A 20034-nucleotide genomic window follows, 5' to 3' on the forward strand; every position below is an offset into this window, starting at 1 on the left:
TCACATATTCAATAAAGGGTTAGAATCCAAAATATATGAAGAACTTACACAACTCAACACCCAAAACCCAAATAATCCAATCCAAAATGAGCAGAAGACGTGCACAGACATTTTTTGAAAGGAGACAGCCAGATGGCCAACTGACACATGAAAAGATGCTCAACATCACTCATCATCAGGGAAATGTAAATCAAAACTACAATGAGATATCACCTCATGCCTGTCAGGATGGTAAAACCAACAACACAAGAAACAATGAGTGTTGGTGAGGGTGTGGAGAAAAAGTAATCTTGATGCACTGTTGGTAGGAATGGAAACTGGTGCGGCCACTCTGGAAATCAGTATGGAGATTCCCAAAAAGTTAAAAATAGAACTACACTATATCCAGCAATTTTACTACTCAGTATTATAACCTCAAAATGCGAAAACACTAATTCAAAGGGATACATGAACCCCTATGTTTATAGCAGCATTATTACAATAGCCAAATTATGGAAACAGCCCAAGTATCCATTAATAGATGATTAATGGATAAAGTTATATAGGACAGAGCTTGGGAAGAATCTGGAGTAGGAGGACCCTGAGTTTCCCTCACCTCATATTTATAGCTAGGTATCATCCACATCCGAGTAAATAAACAAGAGAACAACCTGAAGACTGAGAGAACAAACTACATAGCTAAATATAGAGAAGAAGCTGCATCTGAAAGGTTAGGAATGTCAGAAAGGTAGAGGGAGGCTGTCCATAGAAGAGAGGGAGCTCCCTCCTTTTTTTTTTTTTTTCCCCATAAAATGGGCAGAGAAAAAGGCCCTTTCACCAGGGAGCTTAAATAGAGAAGACTAATCCCCCTAATATTTGGCTTTAAAAGCAAGAGGGGCTGAATGCCATGAGTTTTTAAAACTGGTGGGACTTGAAGCCTAAAACTTTAAAAATCTCAGCACTGGATAAGTCAGGAGGGCAAGTGATAGCTGGTTTGCTGCCCTTAAAGAGACAGCAGTCTACATGGAGAGGCAATATAAAAACAGCAGTTTACACAACACCAGGGACAAACAAGAGATAGATCTGTGCATACTGATTTCAGAGTGTGTTGGAGGACTTCTCTGAAAACAAGGGAGCTGGCACATTCCACTTTCTTCCCCAGCCCCCAGCATAAACACAAAGCTATTTGCAGGAGGAGGTGTTGAACAAACATTTGCTAACTAATGGGCTACTACTGCACTAAGCCCATGATTTCTCCTGAGGATTCACTTACTCGGAGCCTGTTAGCCTTGGCGCTGGGCTCAGGGCAAATTTTCTTGGCATGTGTGCTCCTACACAACTGTCTGGTATACACAGTTGTGGCAGTGCACTGCGCACATCCAACTTGGGACTGAGCCACGCTCCCAGAGCCACCTTCATGCACTAGACCCAGATATGTCCAGCCATTGCTGGCTCAGCCTCAAAGCCTCTTCCTAAAGTCACCACTTTTAAGAGCAGAAGAAAGAGCTGACTGAGAAACTTATCCCAAATGGAAGAATAGGACAAGGCCATAGCCAGAGATCTAAAAGAAACAGATATAAGTAACGTGCCTGATACAGAATTTAAAGCAGTGATCATAAGGATACTCATAGGACTTAAGAAAAGAATGAAAGATATGAGTGAGATCCTTAACACAGAGATAAGAAATAACATAGCATAGATAAAGGGCTCAATAAACAAAATGAGAAGGATGTTTGACGGAATGAAAGACAGGATGGAAGAAGCAGAGGAATGAATTAATGACCTAGAAGACAGAGTAACGGAAAATAACCAAACTGAACCAAAGAGAGATAAAAGATTAATGCAAAATGAAAAAGACTTAGGGAAACTCAGTGACTCCATCAAATGTAATAACATTCATATAGCAGTTCCAGAAGAAAAAGAGGAAAGGGGGCAGAAAATTTATTTGAAGAAATAATAGCTAAAAACATCCCTATCTGGGGAAGGAAACATATTCAGATGCAGGAGGCACAGAGAAGCAGACCCACATCAAGACATGCTATAATTAAATTGGCAAAATATAGTGAAAAGAAAAAAAATTAGTCAGGAAGACAAAAGGAAATCATAACTTGTGAGGGAAAACCCACAAGGATAGCACAAGATTTTTAAGCAGAAACTTTGCAAGCCAAAAGAGAGTGGCAAGATATATTCAAAGTGCTGACTGAGAAAAATCTGCAGCCAAGAATGCTTCTATCCAGCAAGGCTATCATTCAGAGTAGAAGGAGAGATAAAGAGATTCCCAGACACAACAAAAATGAAAAGAGTTCATGCCTGCTAGATCATCCCTGTAAGAAATATTAAAGGGAACTTTAAAGAGAGGAAAGGAAAGACTGAAAATGACAGTATAAAGGTAGGAAACACATTTTATTTAAACAAATATATCCAAAATATTGTCACTTTAACACATACATCTATATTCTTTTTGTCATATTAAAATAAGTCCTTAAGTAAGTTTTCAGTCTAAAGGAAAACCATAGCAGAGGGATACTCATATATTCAGGAAAGAATGAATAGCACCAGAGACGCCAAGTATCTACATAAATACAAACTCATTTTCCTGTTGGCTACTTTGAAATACATAATATATTATTTTTCATGGTTAATAACAATGACATGTATAGATGTAAGACATACACCAACTGCAGCATTAAAAAAACAAGGGATAGAAATGGACATTTACTGTTTCATATTTACTACATTTTACAATATTAACTCTAAAAACACTATGAAAAATTAACTATATATTTTGTATATATTTTGTAAAGCCTGAATTGACCACTAAAGAACTGAAAATTAAGATGGAATTCCAACATATTCAATTAACTCAAGTTAAGGCAGAAATGTGAAAAGAGTGAAACAAAAGACTGAAGGGACAAACAGAAGACAAATAATATATGTGGTAGATGGAAATACAAATTTATCAATGAAGGACCAAATGCTCAAATTGGAAAGTCAGAGATTATCAGAATGGATAAAAAGTTAGGACCCAATTACATACTGTTTACAGTGAGCCAGTTTAAATGTAAAGACATAGAATTTTGGGGGCACCTGGGTGGCTCAGTGGGTTAAAGCCTCTGCCTTCAGCTCAGGTCATGATCCTATGGTCCTGGGATCGAGCCCCACATTGGGCTCTCTGCTCAGCAGGGAGCCTGCTTCCTCCTCTCTCTCTGCCTGCTTCTCTGCCTACTTGTGATCTCTGTCTCTAAATAAATAAATAAAATCTTAAAAAAAAAAAGACATAGAATTTTGAAAATAAATATAAGAAGATATTCAGGGACGCCTGGGTGGCTCAGTGGGTTAAAGCCTTTGCCTTCGGCTCAGGTCATGATCCCAGGGTCCTGGGATCGAGCCCTGAATTGGGCTCTCTGCTCTGCAGAGAACCTGCTTCCTCCTCTCTCTCTGCCTGCCTCTCTGCCTACTTGTGACCTCTGTCAAATAATAAATAAATCTTAAAAAAAAAAAAGATATTCACAAATGACACTACAGATAAAAGGCTGATATCCAAGATCTGTTAAGAACTCAAACTCAACACCCAAAATACAGATAATCATGTCAAAAAATGGGCAGAAGACATGAACAGACACTACTCCAAAGAAGACATACAAATGGCTAACAGACAAATGAAAAAATGTTCATCATCACTAGCAGTCAGCGAAATTCGAATCAAAACCACATTGAGGGGCCCCTGGGTGGCTCAGTGGATCAAAGCCTCTGTCTTCGGCTCAGGTCATGATTCCAGGGTCCTGGGATCGAGCCCCGCATCGGGCTCTCTGCTCAGCAGGGAGCCTGCTTCCCTTCCTCTCTCTCTGCCTGCCTCTCTGCCTACTTGTGATCTCTGTCTGTCAAATAAATAAATAAATTCTTAAAAAAAAAAACAAAACACATTGAGATACACCACCTTACGCCAGTTAGAATGGCCAAAAATCAGCAGGACAGGCAACAACAAGTATTAGAGAGGATGTGGAGAAAGGGGAACTCTCTTACACTATTGGTGGGAATGCAAGTTGGTGCAGCTACTTCGGAAAACAGTGTGGAGATTCCTTAAGAAATTAAAAATAGAGCTACCCTATGGCCCTGCAATTGTACTACTGGGTATTTACCCCAAAGATACAGATGTAGTGAAAAGAAGTCCCATACGTACCCCAATGTTCATAGCAGCAATGGCTACAATCACCAAACTCTGGAAAGACCCGAGATGCCCTTCAACAGACGAATGGATAAAGGAGATGTGGTCCACATATACAATGGAATATTATGGAGCCATCAGAAAGGATGAATGCCCAAGTTTTTTTTTTTTTTTTTTTAAGATTTTGTTTATTTGACAGACAGAGAGCACAAGTAGGCAGAGAGACGGGGCGGGGGGGGGGGATGGGGGAAGCAAGCTCCCTGCTGAGCAGAGAGCCCAATTTGGGGCTCGATCCCAGGACCATAGGATCATGACCTGAGCTGAAGGCAGAGGCTTTAAACCCACTGAGCCACCCAGGCACCCCAATACCCAACTTTTGTATCAACATGGATGAGACTGGAGGAGATTATGCTGAGTGAAATAAGTCAAGCAGAGAAAGTCAATTATCATATGGTTTCACTTACTTGTAGAACATAAGGAATAAAATGGAGGACACTGGGAGAAGGAAAGGAAAAGTGAATTGGGGTAAATTGGAGGGAGAGACAAAAGAGGAGAGACTATAGATTCTGAGAAACAAACTGAGAGTTACAGGGGTGAGGGAAGTTGGGGGATGAGTGAGCCTGGTGGTGTGTATTAAGGACGGCATGTATTGCATGGAGCACTGGGTGTGGTGCATAAACAATGAATCTTGGAACACTGAAAAAATAAAATGAAGATGTTAAAAAAAAAGAAAATAAATATATGTAAAATGACATACCATGAGAAACTGTACAAGAGTGAAGGTGCCCATTAATGTCACAGGAAATAGACTTTAAGACAAAGAATATTATCAGAGACATATGTCATTACCAGTAATACTCCATAATTCAATTAATCAGAAAGACATATAATAATAAATGTTTATTGGCTTAATGATAGAGATTCAAATATATATTTTTAAAAATGACAGAACTGGGGTGCCTGGGTAGCTCAGTGGGTTAAAGTCTCTGCCTTCAGCTCAGGTCATGATCTCAGCCCCACATCAGGCTCCTTGCTCAGCGGGGAGCCTGTTTCTCCCTCTCTCTCTGCCTGCCTCTGCCCACTTGTGATTTCTCTCTCTGTTAAATAAATAAATAAATAAATCTTTTTAAAAAAAATAAAAATAAAAAAATAAAAATGACAGAACTAAAGGGAAAAATAAACAAACCTATAACTAGGATTGGAGATTTTACACTCTTTTCTCACAATTGAAAGATAAATCTAACAAAAATATCAGTTAGAAACTAGGTGATGTAAGCAATCCTATCAACCATCATAACCTAATTGATATTTATAGAACATTATAACTAACAAATACAAAAGACACATTTATTTCACATGCATATGGCATATCACCAAGATTGATCACATGCTGAGCCATAGAGCACTTATCAATTAATTTAAAAGGATTGACTATAGAGTGTGTTTTTTGACCATGAAGGAATTAAACTAGAAATCAGTAACAATTAATATATCTAGAAACTTCCCAAATATTTTGAAATTTATTTAACTTTTAAGTAATCCATAAATCAAAAAAAGAAATCATACAGGAAATTTTAAAAATACTTAAACATTTGTCTCCGAACAAACAAAAGCCCAGGGCCAGATGGCTTCCCAGGGGAATTCTACCAAACATTTAAAGAAGAATTAATTCCTATTCTCCTGAAACTGTTCCAAAAAATAGAAATGGAAGGAAAACTTCCAAACTAATTTTATGAGGCCAGCATCACCTTGATCCCAAAACCAGACAAGGATCCCATTAAAAAAGAGAATTACAGACCAATATCCTTGATGAACACAGATGCAAAAATTCTCACCAAAATACTAGCCAATAGGATCCACCAAGTGGGATTTACTCCAGGTCTGCAAGGTTGGTTCAACATCCTCAAATCAATCAATGTGATACAATACATTAATAAAAGAAAGAACAAGAACCATATGATACTCTTAATAGATGCAGAAAAAGAATTTGACAAAGTACAGCATCCCTTCCTGATTAAAACTCTTCAAACTGTAGGGATAGAGGGCACATACCTCAATATTATCAAAGCCATCTATGAAAAACCCACCACAAATATCATTCTCAATGGAGAAAAACTGAAAGCTTTTCCGCTAAAGTCAGGAACACAGCAGGGATGTCCATTATCACCACTGCTATTCAACATAGTACTAGAGGTTCTAGCCTCAGCAATCAGACAACAAAAAGAAATTAAAGGCATCCAAATCGGCAAAGAAGAAGTCAAATATCACTCTTTGCAGATGATATGATACTATATGTGGAAAACCCAAAAGACTCCACTCCAAAACTGCTAGAACTTGTACAGGAATTCAGTAAAGTGTCAGGATATAAAATCAATGCAGAGAAATCAGTTGCATTTCTTTACACCAACAAGACAGAAGAAAGAGAAATTAAGGAGTCAATCCCATTTACAATTGCACCCAAAACCATAAGATACCTAGGAATAAACCTAACCAAAGAGGCAAAGAATCTCTACTCAGAAAACTATACTCGGGACGCCTGGGTGGCTCAGTTGGTTGAGCAGCTGCTTTCGGCTCAGGTCATGATCCCAGCGTCCTGGGATTGAGTCCCACATCGGGCTCCTTGCTCGGCAGGGAGCCTGCTTCTCCCTCTGCCTGCCACTCTGTCTGCTTGTGCTCACTCTCGCTCCTCTCTCTCTCTCTCTCTGACAAATAAATAAAAAAATAAATCTTAAAAAAAAAAAAAAACTATACTCATGAAAGAAATTGAGGAAGACTCAAAGAAATGGAAAAAGGTTCCATGCTCCTGGATTGGAAGAACAAATATTGTGAAAATGTCTATGCTACCTAAAGCAATCTACACATTTAATGCAATCTCTATCAAAATCCCATCCATTTTTTTCAAAGAAATGGAACAAATAATCCTGAAATTTATATGGAACCAGAAAAGACCTCAAATAGCCAAAGGAGTATTAAAAAGAAAGCCAAAGTTGGTGGCATCACAATTCTGGACCTCAAACTCTATTACAAAGCTGTCATCATCAAGACAGTGTGGTACTGGCACAAAAACAGACACATAGATCAATGGAACAGAACAGAGAGCCCAGAAATGGACCCTCAACTCTATGGTCAACTAATCTTCGCCAAAGCAGGAAACAATGTCCAATGGAAAAAAGACAGCCTCTTCAACAAATGGTGTTGGGAAAATTGGACAGCCACATGCAGAAAAATGAAATTGGACCATTTCCTTACACCACACACAAAAATAGACTCAAAATGGATGAAGGACCTCAATGTAAGAAAGGAATCCATCAAAATCCTTGAAGAGAACACAGGCAGCAACCTCTTCGACATCAGCCGCAGAAACTTCTTCCTAGGAACATCGCCAAAGGCAAGGGAAGCAAGGGCAAAAATGAACTACTGGGACTTCACCAAGATCAAAAGCCTTTGCACAGCAAAGGAAACAGTTAACAAAACCAAAAGACAGGGCGCCTGGGTGGCTCAGTGGGTTAAAGCTTCTGCCTTCGGCTCAGGTCATGATCCCGGGGTCCTGGGATTGAGTCCCGCAGCGGGCTCTCTGCTCCGCAGGGAGCCTGCTTCCTCCTCTCTCTCTCTCTGCCTGCCTCTCTGCCTACTTGCGATCTCTGTCTGTCAAATAAATAAATAAAATCTTAAAAACAAAACAAAACAAAACAAAACAAAAGACAACTGACAGAATGGGAGAAGATATTTGCAAATGACATATCAGATAAAGAGCTGGTATCCAAAATCTATAAAGAACTTAGCAAACTCAACACCCAAAGAACAAATAATCCAATCAAGAAATGGGCAGAGGACATGAACAGACATTTCCGCAAAGAAGACATCCAGATGGCCAACAGACACATGAAAAAGTGCTCCACATCACTTGGCATCAGGGAAATACAAATCAAAACCACAGTGAGATATCACCTCACACCAGTCAGAATGGCTAAAATCAACAAGTCAGGAAATGACAGATACTGGTGAGGATGCGGAGAAAGGGGAACCCTCCTACGCTGTTGCTGGGAATGCAAGCTGGTGCAACCATTCTGGAAAACGGCATGGAGGTTCCTCAAAAAGTTGAAAACAGAGCTACCCTACGACCCAGCAATTGCACTACTGGATATTTACCCTAAAGATACAAATGTAGTGATCTGAAGGGGCACGTGCAGCCAAATGTTTATAGCAGAAATGTCCTCAATAGCCAAACTATGGCAAGAACCTAGATGTCCATCAACAGATGAATGGATAAAGAAGAAGTGGTATATATATACAATGGAATACTATGCAGCCCTCAAAAGAAATGAAATCTTTTTTTTTTTTTTTGCATTTTTTTTCAACTTAATTTTTTTATTTTAATAAACATATAATGTATTTTTATCCCCAGGGGTACAGGTCTGTGAATCATCAGGTTTACACATTTCACAGCACTCATCATAGCCCATACCCTCCCCAATGTCCATTTCCCCACCACCCTCTCCCGTCCCCCCTCCCCCCCCGAAAATAAATGAAATCTTGCCATTTGCGATGACGTGGATGGAACTAGAGGGTATTATGCTTAGCGAAATAAGTCAATCAGAGAAAGACAACTATCATATGATCTCCCTGATATGAGGAAGTGGAGATGCAACGTCGGGGGTTTGGGGGGTAGGAAAAGAATAAATGAAACAAGATGGGATCGGGAGGGAGACAAACCATAAGAGACTCTTAATCTCACAAAACAAACTGAGGGTTGCTAGGGGGAGGGTCGTCGGGAGGGGGGTCGGGAGAGGGTGATGGGGTTATGGACATTGGGGAGGGTATGTGCTATGGTGAGTGCTGTGAAGTGTGTAAACCTGGCAATTCACAGACCTGTACCCCAGGGGTTAAAAATACATTATATGTTTATAAAAAAACTTAAAAATTTAAATTTAAAAATACTTAAGCATTTGAATGATAATGAAAATAGAAGTAATCAAATTTTTTTTCAGGATAGAGCTGGAGGACTGTATGCAGGGGAATGTTTGGCTTTAAATGTTTATGTTATTATGGAAGAAAGACCTAAAACCTGTAGTTTCAGTCTTTTCATAAAGAAGGTAGGAAGGAAGTAACCCAAAAGCAAGCAGCAGGAAGAAAAAATTTTAAATAAAGACCAAAAATATCAATGAAAGAGAAAACAGTCAAAAATAAAGAGAATTAGTAAACACAAAATTTGGTTCTTTGAAATAATCAATAAAAACAAACACAGTTTGCTGTAGGTAAGCTAAACCTCAGTGGATTTTATTTAAGAAAATATGTTTCTGGGGCACCTGGGTGGCTCAGTCACTTCAGCAGCCACTCTAGGTTTCAGCTCAGGTCATGATCTCAGACTCCTAGGACCAAGTCAGCCCCCTGCTGGGCTTTGCACTCTGAGCTCAGCAGGGAGTGTACTTTAGGATTCTCTCTCTGCCCCCACATCCCCAACTCACACACATTCTTTCTCAAACAAATAAATAAATTTTTCTTTTACCAGTAACTGAGATAGTCATGTATAGATATACATGATTTTTAGGTCTAATGTTCCAGTTGCTTGGAGTTATTCTTTTTTTTTTTTTTTTAAGATTTATTTATTTGAGAGACAGTGAGCAAGAGAGAATGTGAGCACAAGCCAGGGAGAGGGAGAAACAGACTCTCCACTAGCAGGAAGCCCGATGTGGGGCTTGAACCAGGACTCTGAGATCATGACCTGAGCCAAAGGCAGAGGCTTAACCAACTGAGCCACCCAGGCACCCTCCCTCACCCCCTCCCATCCTTTTTAAAAAAGATTCTGCTTGGAGTTAAGGCTCGTGCATAATTACTCACCTTCCTGAATGTCTTATAGATACCAAAGTAAATATATTGATTGAAAAATGTTCTTAGCTTCCACAAAGTAGTGTCCAAAAAGAAAATGAAGAGAAGGCAAATATAGCCTGTGATACTCATTATAATCAAGTACTTTCCAATCATTTTCTCTTCCAAAGAATAAATATTCTTTGCAGTTCCTGAGAATGGGGGGGGGGTGGATTGAAAGAGAGCGATCTTAATACACTTCCTGAGAATGGCAGAGAGAGAGAGGGAGATTGAAAGAGAGCAATCTTAACACACCATAAACAAGGACTAAAAAACAATAAAGAAGAAATAAAAGATGGAATGAAATATTAGGCTAAATTGGACAAGTAAACTATTTGGAGTGTGAAAAGTGGTTATCCTACTACCCAAATATCTTTTCAACAATGAAATTTGAAGGTTAATTTCATGAATATAATATATAATAATCAAGTAAGCATATAAATATTAATATATTTACTGATACGCTTATTATTATTGGATGCCATAAAAAATATGCCCCAAATCCTTTCAGACATGTGAAATCTTAAGTTTATAATTAGAGGAAAGTATTAAGGCACAAATACTCGTATAAAAGATAACACTTTGCTTTAAAAGGTAAAAATGACCATTAGTGATATTTCTTGAGCTTTGAGAAGAACGTTGAATAAAAGGCATAGAATTTCTGTTATAAGAAAACTATATACCTGCATTTCTATGAAAAAATACATGAATGGATAACAGGTAACAAAAAGATGCTCAACATCACTGTTAACATTAGAGAGATGCAAATTGAAACAATAATGTGATACAACTTCATACGTATTAGAAAGACTATATAATTCTAAAAAAAAAGGAAACTAACAATTGTTGGAGAGGATATAGAGAAACTGGAACACTTCTATTTTGTGCAAAATATTCCCTGCTCCTTTGGAGACTCAATAATACCTAACTTCCCATGTCACTGTATTTTACCTGAAATGTTTCTCTTCCATCTCTTTCTACCTTACTTCATCCCCTAAAATTTATTATCATACAACTTATAGTTCTGAACACTGAGTTTCCCTCTGAGTTCATTGACTACAGTTCTAGGTAAGATCTGGCTTACTACGTATCCCTTCTCACTCTGCCCACTCTCACCAAAGCAAGGTAGTTTCAAAATTTCCTACTAAATGATACAGCGCCACCACGAGGATTTCTAAAGTTAACATGAATGTTTACCCTTTCAACAAATCTGCAGTACTGTTTGCCTTTCTCTTACTTTTCTTTCTGTTTTTTTTTCTTTACTGTACAGCTCTTTACCACCCAAATTACCACATCCTGAACTTTACCTATTTATCTAAAATGACAACAACAACAACAAAAAGACAAAAACAAAAAATGGTTGAATTCCTCTACATGCAGATACTATATTAAACACTGGAGAATGGATTTCATCCATTCCTTCAAATAAGTTGTGGGCAGGTAAGTGTGGGTGATTATGAGTGGTGAAGGTGGTGGAAAATAGGAAAAGTAAATATAATACAAATTCTTCCCCTGGTGGTTCTTTTCCAAAGATGAAATACATTATGCAATGAGGGAACATAAACAGTGAATCCCAGTTCTGGATCATAAAAGCTGAGTGGCATAGGGCACATAGTCCTCTTCCTTGAAATGAGTATAAAAACTGAGAACTTGAAGTTGTGACAATTTAAAATAATGTATGTAGTCACTAGATAGTTGATTATTAGTAGCTCTTATTTTTATATCCAATGACTACTTTAAACTTACCTTGGCTTTGCTTTTGAGGTTTTATTATATTTCCAAAGCTTTCCCCCTAGTCTTGCAAAATGACTTATGTATTGAACATGTGTCCTGACTCTCTCCTTTGAAATAAGGTCTGATTCCCCACATGTCTCATGGGTTAAGCCTGAGACTAATTTCTTAGGCTTAGGGATGCCAAGAATACTGTGAAGATTAATAAAGGAAAGCTTCTCTAAAGTGGAGTCAGGAGGCCAGCAGGGGGAATTCTCACACCCTACCACTTGTTAAATGACAAGGAGAATTGTCAATTATAGATCCAAAAGAAGACTCTTCAATAGGAAAGAACCATCCATGACAGGACCCAATAACAACAACAAAAATGTACACTGTATCTCCTGTGAGAAACTGACTACTCCTGCAACTCAGCCAACTAGAAAGTCATCACCCTAAACTCTTGCTTCTCTCCAATGGACTTTTTTTTTTTTTTTTTCCAAATGTCTCTCCCAGCTTCCTCCCTCCTCCTGAATAATGTTCCTCTCTAAAACAATGCTTGTGAGACTTGCCTATGATTTGCTCTAACTTGCTTGTCCTGTATCACAATTCTGTGCCATTCCCCAGTTAACCCATTTTTGCTGGAAAAATTACTGGCAATTTTATGTTTAAGGTTAGTAATACTTACTTTCTTTACTACAATTAAGGTAGATAGGAGGCTTATTTCCAGAGCACCATTTTTTTATCTGGTGGAAAGTAAAATAGTCACTGATACACTTCGCAAGGTTGTAATTGGGAAAGAACAGTAATGAATTAAGTATGAAGGCTCTGGTGGTTTTTGACATCTTATGTTGAACTTCTAAAAAAGATGATAAGATTAGATTTCATTATAGGAAATTAAGTTTCTCCAGGACAACAAATCCACCAAGGATGGTCAAAGCAAGCTCAGGGAATTAAAAAAACAGATTATATTTGAAGAACACTAATTACTTCCCAATAAGTTGTTCCAATTGACACTCAGTAACACATTTTGTGTTGATATCGCAGAGTTCTGAAAAGTCTCTTTGGTGAAGTAGGGGGTCCATGTGATAAGACTTCCTGACACCTGATATGGATAGGAAACCACTACTATTTTTTATCTTTCTAATCCTAATCGATCAAGTAAGGGAATAAAGTAGAAGTTGGAGATATAGCCTATAATTCAATAGTAGGGAGCAATTAGGGAAATTATGACATGTTTGAGAGTAGAAAAAGCTTCAAGGAACCAGCTGATAATCACTGTCTGTCTCAAGAATGTATTTTTTTAATTTTTTAATTTTTAAATTAACATATAATGTATTATTAGCCCCAGGGGTACAGGTCTGTGAATCACCAGGTTTACACTTCACAGCACTCACCATAGCACATACCTTCCCCAATGTCCATAACCCAACCAACCTCTCCCTTCTCCCCCTCCCCCCTGACAACCCTCAGTTTGTTTTGTGAGATTAAGAGTCTCTTACATGGCTTGTCTTCCTCCCAATCCCATCTTGTTTCATTTATTCCTTTCCTAACCCCCAAACTCCCCACGTTGCCTCTCCCTCATATCAGAGAGATCATGTGATAATTGTTCAAGAATGTATTTAATATGAACAATTATTAGAGACTAAATTCCTGACAATATGAACATGCTTAATTTATGAATTGACATTATGGAATCCTGATCATGAATTCAGTTTTTTACAAAGAAGATAAAATCTAGTCTAAACAGAAATTTCATATAAGACACTTTGGGCAAAGAGAGATGGCCAAGAGCAAAACTTAAGTGTCCAACCCATGGTGATTCTGTCCAGTGTCAAGTAATTGATCCAGATTGAAAAATCCAGGATATTAGCCAATTAAACAGATACCAAAAATGGCACAATATATACCAGCACTATCTTTTTATGAATATGAAATAGCTCTATAGCTGTACCAATACACACAACTGGCTACTGAGTACTTGAAATGTGCCCATTGTAGCTGTGGAACTAAATTTTAATTGTATTTAATTTCATAAAAAATATAAAATAAAACATATACACCTAAAACATGGAGAGGAGAAAAGAATGGGTCCAAACTTAAATGACCATCAACTTAATATAGACTGCTATATGCAGGACATGTCATATACAAAACTAATGGTAACCACAAGTAGAAAACCACAAATAAATTTGTAAAGAATGAAGAAAAGAACTCTAAATACAACACCAAAGAAAATAAACAAAACATGAAAGATAAGAAAAGATCAGGGGAAAACTTCAGAAACAACCACGAAGCAAGTAATGAAATGGCAATGAATACATATCTTTCAGTAATTACTTTCAATGTAAATGGGCTAAATGCTCCAATCAAAAGACATAGGGTGACGGAATGGATAAAAAAACAATACCCATCTATACGGTGTCACTTCTATCCACTGAGTTCTTAATTTAAATTATTATTACATCTTAACATTTCTCAGGATTCTTTTTGGATCTTTTCCAAATCTACTTGTTCTCTCTCTCTATGTGTGTGTGTGTGTGTGTGTGTATGTGTGTATGTATATATATGTGTGAGTATATGTATATAAAATGCATATATATAACATACATGAACATATATAGCACATGCATAATGTATATATTTCTATTATTTATTATATATTCCATGATCTATGTTATATATATTATATACATATATTCCTGAGACACTTTTACAATTTATTAAACACACATATTATACATATTAATAATTTAAACATATATTTATATTGTATGCATATATAACATATATGATACATGTTCTATTATTTGTTATATATTCTATTATTTATATTCTATTATATGCTCATATTCCTAAGACTCTGTTACAATTTAAATATTTTAGGCATACATATTTTATATCATTCTAAAAATCCCAAATCTTAATTTTGCAGGTCTGATTCTGATTCTACAATTTGTAGTTTCTACTAACACTTGCTCTTCGGACCTTGGTTTTTTCCTCTTTTCCTTCCTTTGTTCCTTTATTCGATCTTAAGTTCTCCAGCAAATATAACTATGGGAATACTTTGCAGTCAAGGAATTATGTGTCCCTTTGCCATTCACCTGAGGGCCCAACCAACTGAGATTATTTAAGATAAATTATCAGGTTATGTTTTTCAGCTTACATTGATTCTCTGATTTCAGGACACAAGCCAGTATGAATAGTTGCATGTGTTTAAACATTCCAAAGGGAAATTATTATTCTTTACTTCAGTGCCAAATCAATCTTTAAAAATTTCCTTTCTGTGTCCTATTGTGGTGTTAGTTTTGTTCATCCTTATAATGAGGACATAGCCCTTTGAACTTCTAATTTTAATAGAAGATATTAAATCTTTGTTATACCTTTATGCTCTTTATTCTGACTTCTAAGTTTCACACAACTTATAAAATGGAAAATTAAGGTCAACAGATACTTCAATAACCACAAGTCAAAGCTATCTTTGATGCTTGCTTACCTTTGGGGACACTTGTTTTCATTTTATTGTTGGCCTCTGCCAATTCCATACTTTCTTTTCAGTTCATTATTTTTGGCACAGTATCATACCATTTGTTCTGCTGCTTAAAAAATGGAAGTCTCCTTTGATTTTCTAATTGCCAAATCTACTGGCTTCCATTTTGTTCTCATCCTACTTTGCATCACTCTTTGCAACATAGTCCTCCTAAAAAACTCTTTCAAAAACTTTCTAAGACAATAATTTATTCCTAGTCTTACTCTGAAACAACTATTTCTCTTTAGCCCCTTAAGTGATCATTTCCTTTTAGATTAGGGCTCACAGACTCAAATGCTTTCAAGTGAGTCTTCCTCACATCATGAAGTAGCACTCTTTTGACAAGTGTGCAACAATATCCAAACATCTGCTTTCCATAATTTGGGTACCCTTTTGTGAGAATGAGTGCTACGTCATATCTGTTAACAAGATTTTTCATCAGCTATGCATAAGCTTAAGTCTTATGCATGTGAAATATTCATTCTCAAAAGAAATTACAAGCTATTCTTTTGCGACCAGTGAAGGACCAAGGGAACAAGGCAGGAGCCAGTGTTTGTGGAGCAAAAAAAAAGTGAAGATGCGAAAAAGTGCTGAGGCCTATTGAAAGGCACATTAGAGGGGGAATCACCAACTCCGTTTACAACAATGTGATGATCTCCCCAAATCTAAAATCAAAGAAGGTCAAATAAATAAATAAAATATTTAAAATCAAAGAAGGAAAAGGAGGAAATACAAATTCAAGAATACTGTAGAAACCATTCCTGGAAGGTAGGAAAAAATGGACTTAAATAATTATATCTATGTCAGATGCATATAGAGATTTTCTTCCTGGATAATCCTGTTAGGGTGTTCACAGACTTGTGCCTTTTCTTTGAATTAGGGAAGAAAAGCCACACCATAAAACCTCTTCTTCCAAAAAAACAAAACTGTCAGCCTCTCCCAAGAACTCAAGATTTCCCTCCACACTTCCCTCTCCTCACCTCTACAAACTGCCATATCATCAAGGCGGAAACACCTTTAAAGATAATAATGGCCTCATATAGTTGAGACAGAATTTATTCTTTCTGAGACCAGCTCTTTTAAAAAGAAAGCTGCTTTTCTTCTTCTCTCTCTCTTGCTAGCAAATGAGTCTCAGGACAAATGTTCCTAAAATTTCCCGTATCTGTTGCAAAATAGATTCCTTAAGTCATGTGATGGAGTTACTGGAGGTGGTGAAGTTATGTGGTAAAGGAGATGGAGTTATTAGAGCAAACTTGTCGAAGGACTTGTAGGTCACGTTCAGCCCCATCAGTTCAGCATGAGGATCCCAGCTCTAACACAGCACCCAGAATATTATAGGCACTCAGAAATAATTTTATGGGCTTACATCAAGTACAGGATTTTCCCAAAACCTAGAACTTAATTGTCTACTAACGTCCTTAGTCCCTTTCTACTTATTTATTTACTGCTGCCTTCTGTGTAAAGAGAAACTGTGTGAAGCCCTTACCCTTACCGAATTGAAGTGTGACATCTATGAGGAGACTGAAAATGCCGGAAAGGTAGTTGAATAGGACAAGTTTGATGTAGGCAGAAGTACTTCTAGTAAACAAGAAGCTCAGCAGGTATGTAAGGGGAATGGCAGACCAGCCATATAGCATGAAGATCAGCATTGTGTCCAGAAAACGGTAATCTGTGATGTAAATATCCAACTGGCAGAATTTGAATGCTCCCTGAAACACAGAGTGCATAGAGATAAAGGCAAGGTGAAGGGCAAGTCAAAAATAATGCAAGCCAGAATGTTTATAGAGGAGATATTGCTATTATTGCTATTTAGCATGGAAGTATTTGTCAATTAAACTAATTAAACTCTAAAAAATACTTCAAACTAGGAGCATGAAGTAAGATACTTCTACCTGTACTTCACCAGAGGATAGTCCAATGAGCAGAACCACCATAATTCCCTTTATTTTTTTTTCTACCCAGAATGGTTTTTTAATTAACATATCAGTATACTTTCCCCCAGTAAGGCCAACTCCCACCTTTCCCAGAAAGATAATTATTCTAGAGAGCCTATTTTGCTAAAGATTTTTTTATCTCTGGTTATACCTTACCTATCATACTTTTGAACCAAGTCTCCTACTTCCTACCCTACTCCCCACTCCCGTCACATCCACCCAAGAAACTCTGGGGCTTAATTATTGACAGATAGATATTTACTGCTATTTTATTATTTGTTTGGTTGTTTTTGGAGATTTTCTCTGGTCCTTTCTTGCCTTTGCCATTTTTTGGTCTTTTCTTTCCACTCAAAGAATCCTCTTTAATATTTCTTGCAGAGCTGGTTTAGTGGTCACAAACTTCTTTAGTTTTTGCTTGTCTGGGAAACTGTATTTTCTTCTATTCTGAATGATAGCCTTGCTGGACAGACTATTCTTGGCTGCACATTTTTCCCATTCAGGATGTTGAATTTATCATGCCACTTCCTTCTGGCTTGCCCTGATCTGATCTGCTAACCTTATGGGTTTTCCCTGGTATGTTAAGGACTTCTTTTGTCTTGCATTTTTGAGACTTTTTTTCTTCTCACTTTATTTTGCAAATTTAATTACAAAACATCTTATTGGCCTGCTTTTGTTGATCTTGATGGGAGTTCTCTGTGCCTCCTGGATTTGGCTGTCTGTTTCCTTCTCTGGGTAAGGGAAATTTTCAGCTATTATTTCCTCACATAAATTTTCTGCCCCCTTTTCTCTCTCTTCTTCTCCTGGGACTCTTAAAACAGATGTTATAGTGTTTGGTGGAGTCTATTTTCATGTTCCATAATTCTTTTTTTCTCTCTTTTGTACAGCTTCATTATTTTCCATTATTTTGTCTTCTGTATCACTAATTCATTCCTCTGCTTCTTCCATCCTACTATTCACTACATGAAACCTGTTTCTAATCTCAGTTAATGCATTCTTCATTTCTAATGGGTTCATTTTTAACTCTTTTTTACTATTTCTGTGGTAAGGGTCTCCCCGATGTCTTCCATTCTTTTCACAAGCCCAGTGAGTACCCTTATGATTATGCATTGTTTTTTATGGTATTAGTATTGTTTTTACATTTTTTAAAATTTATTTTTTTAGGGGTCACAATTTATTTAAAACACAAACTCTTTGTCTTGCTCTTCAACTTTTAAAACATTTTCACAAAGGAGCACCTGGGTGGCTCAGTTGGTTAAGTGTCTGCCTTCAGCTCAGGTCATGATCCTGGGGTCCTGGGAGAGGGACCCACATCAGGCTCCCTGCTCAGCAGAGAGCCTGCTTATCTCTCTCCCTCTGCCTGGTCCCCTGCTTGTGCTTTCTCTCTCTCTCACCCTCTCAAATAAATAGAATCTTTTAATAAAAAAATAAAAAATAAAAGCTTCACATGTATGGATTCTTTATCTAATGGATAGATGCATATTCACACAATATATATTACAATATTTTCAGTTACACAGATATGTTATTTAATAACATGCAATCCTAGCATAGGCCTGCATTTAAAAAAATTATTTAATTTAAATTCAATTAATTAATATATAATGTATTATTTGTTTCAGGGGTACAGGTCTGTGATTCATCAGTCTTATATAATACTCAGTGTTCATTATAACACATGCTCTCCCCAGTGTCCATAGCCCAATTACCCCATCCCCCCTTCCTTCTCCTGCCCAGCAACCCTCAGTTTGTTTCCTGAGATTAAGAGTCTCTTATGGCTCATCTCTCTTTCTTGTTTTGTCTTATTTCATTTTTTCCCTCTCTTCCCCTATGGTCCTCTGTTTTGTTACTTAAATTCCACATATCAGATAGATCATATGATAATTATCTTTCTTTGACTGACTTATTTCGCTTAGCATAATACCCTCTAGTTCTATCCATATTGTTGCAAATGGCAAGATTTGTCTTTTTGATGGCTGCATAATATTCCATCACATATATCTCTTACATCTTCTTTCTCTCTTCATCTATTGATGGACATCTGGGCTATTTCCATAATTTGGCTATTGTGGATATTGGTGCTATGAACATTGGGGTGCAAGTGCCCCTTTGGATTACTACATTTGTATCTTTGGGGTAAATACCCAGCAGTGAAAATTACTGAGTTGTAGGGTAGCTCTACTTTCAGCTTTTTGAGGCACCTCCATACTGTTTCCCAGAGTGGCTGTACCAGCTTGAATTCCCACAAACAATGTAGGAGGGTTCCCCTTTCTCCACATCCTTGCCAACATCCTTTGTTTCCTGACTTATTAATTTTAGCCATTCTGACTGGTGTGAGATGGTATCTCATTGTGGTTTTGATTTGTATTTCCCTGATGCCAAGTGATGTTGAGCACTTTTTCATGTCTCTGTTGGCCATCTGGATGTCTTCTTTGCAGAAAGGGCTGTTCATGTCTCTGCCCATTTCTTAATAGGACTATTTGGTTTTGGGGCATTGAGTTTGATAAGTTATTTATAGATTTTGGATACTAACCCTTTATCTGATACGTCTTTAGCAAATATCTTCTCTCATTCTGTCAGTTGTCTTGGTTTTGTTGACTGTTTCCTTTGCTGTGCAAAATCCTTTATCTTGATGAAGGTCCAATAGTTCATTTTTGCCTTTTATCTCTTGCCTTTGGAAATATGTCTAGTAAGAAGTTGCTGTGGCCAGGTCACAGAGGTTGCTGTGTGTGTTCTCCTCTAGGATTTTGATGGATTCTTGTCTCACACTGAGGTCTTTCATCCATTTTGAGTCTAATTTTGTGTATGGTCTAAGGAAATTGTTCAGTTTCATTCTTCTGCATGTGGCTGTCCAG

General features: G+C 37.3%; 1 protein-coding gene across 1 annotated transcript in view; it reads right to left on the reverse strand.

Annotated features, from left to right (window-relative positions):
- The window catches only part of LOC308359412 (phospholipid-transporting ATPase ABCA3-like), a gene marked incomplete at its 3' end in the record, with an annotated part of 132133 nt that overhangs the window by 26581 nt on the left and 85518 nt on the right, over positions 1 to 20034 (reverse strand). Inside the window, exons 22-24 of the mRNA XM_080830443.1 lie at positions 16735 to 16957; positions 12408 to 12578; positions 9983 to 10161 (exon numbers count right to left, since the gene is read on the reverse strand). Coding sequence (XP_080686569.1) covers positions 9983 to 10161; positions 12408 to 12578; positions 16735 to 16957 — 573 coding nt within the window. The remainder of the gene's footprint in view (positions 1 to 9982; positions 10162 to 12407; positions 12579 to 16734; positions 16958 to 20034) is intronic.

Source organism: Martes martes (genome assembly GCF_963455335.1).
Source record: "Martes martes genome assembly, chromosome: 18".
NCBI classification, from domain to species: domain Eukaryota; kingdom Metazoa; phylum Chordata; class Mammalia; order Carnivora; family Mustelidae; genus Martes; species Martes martes.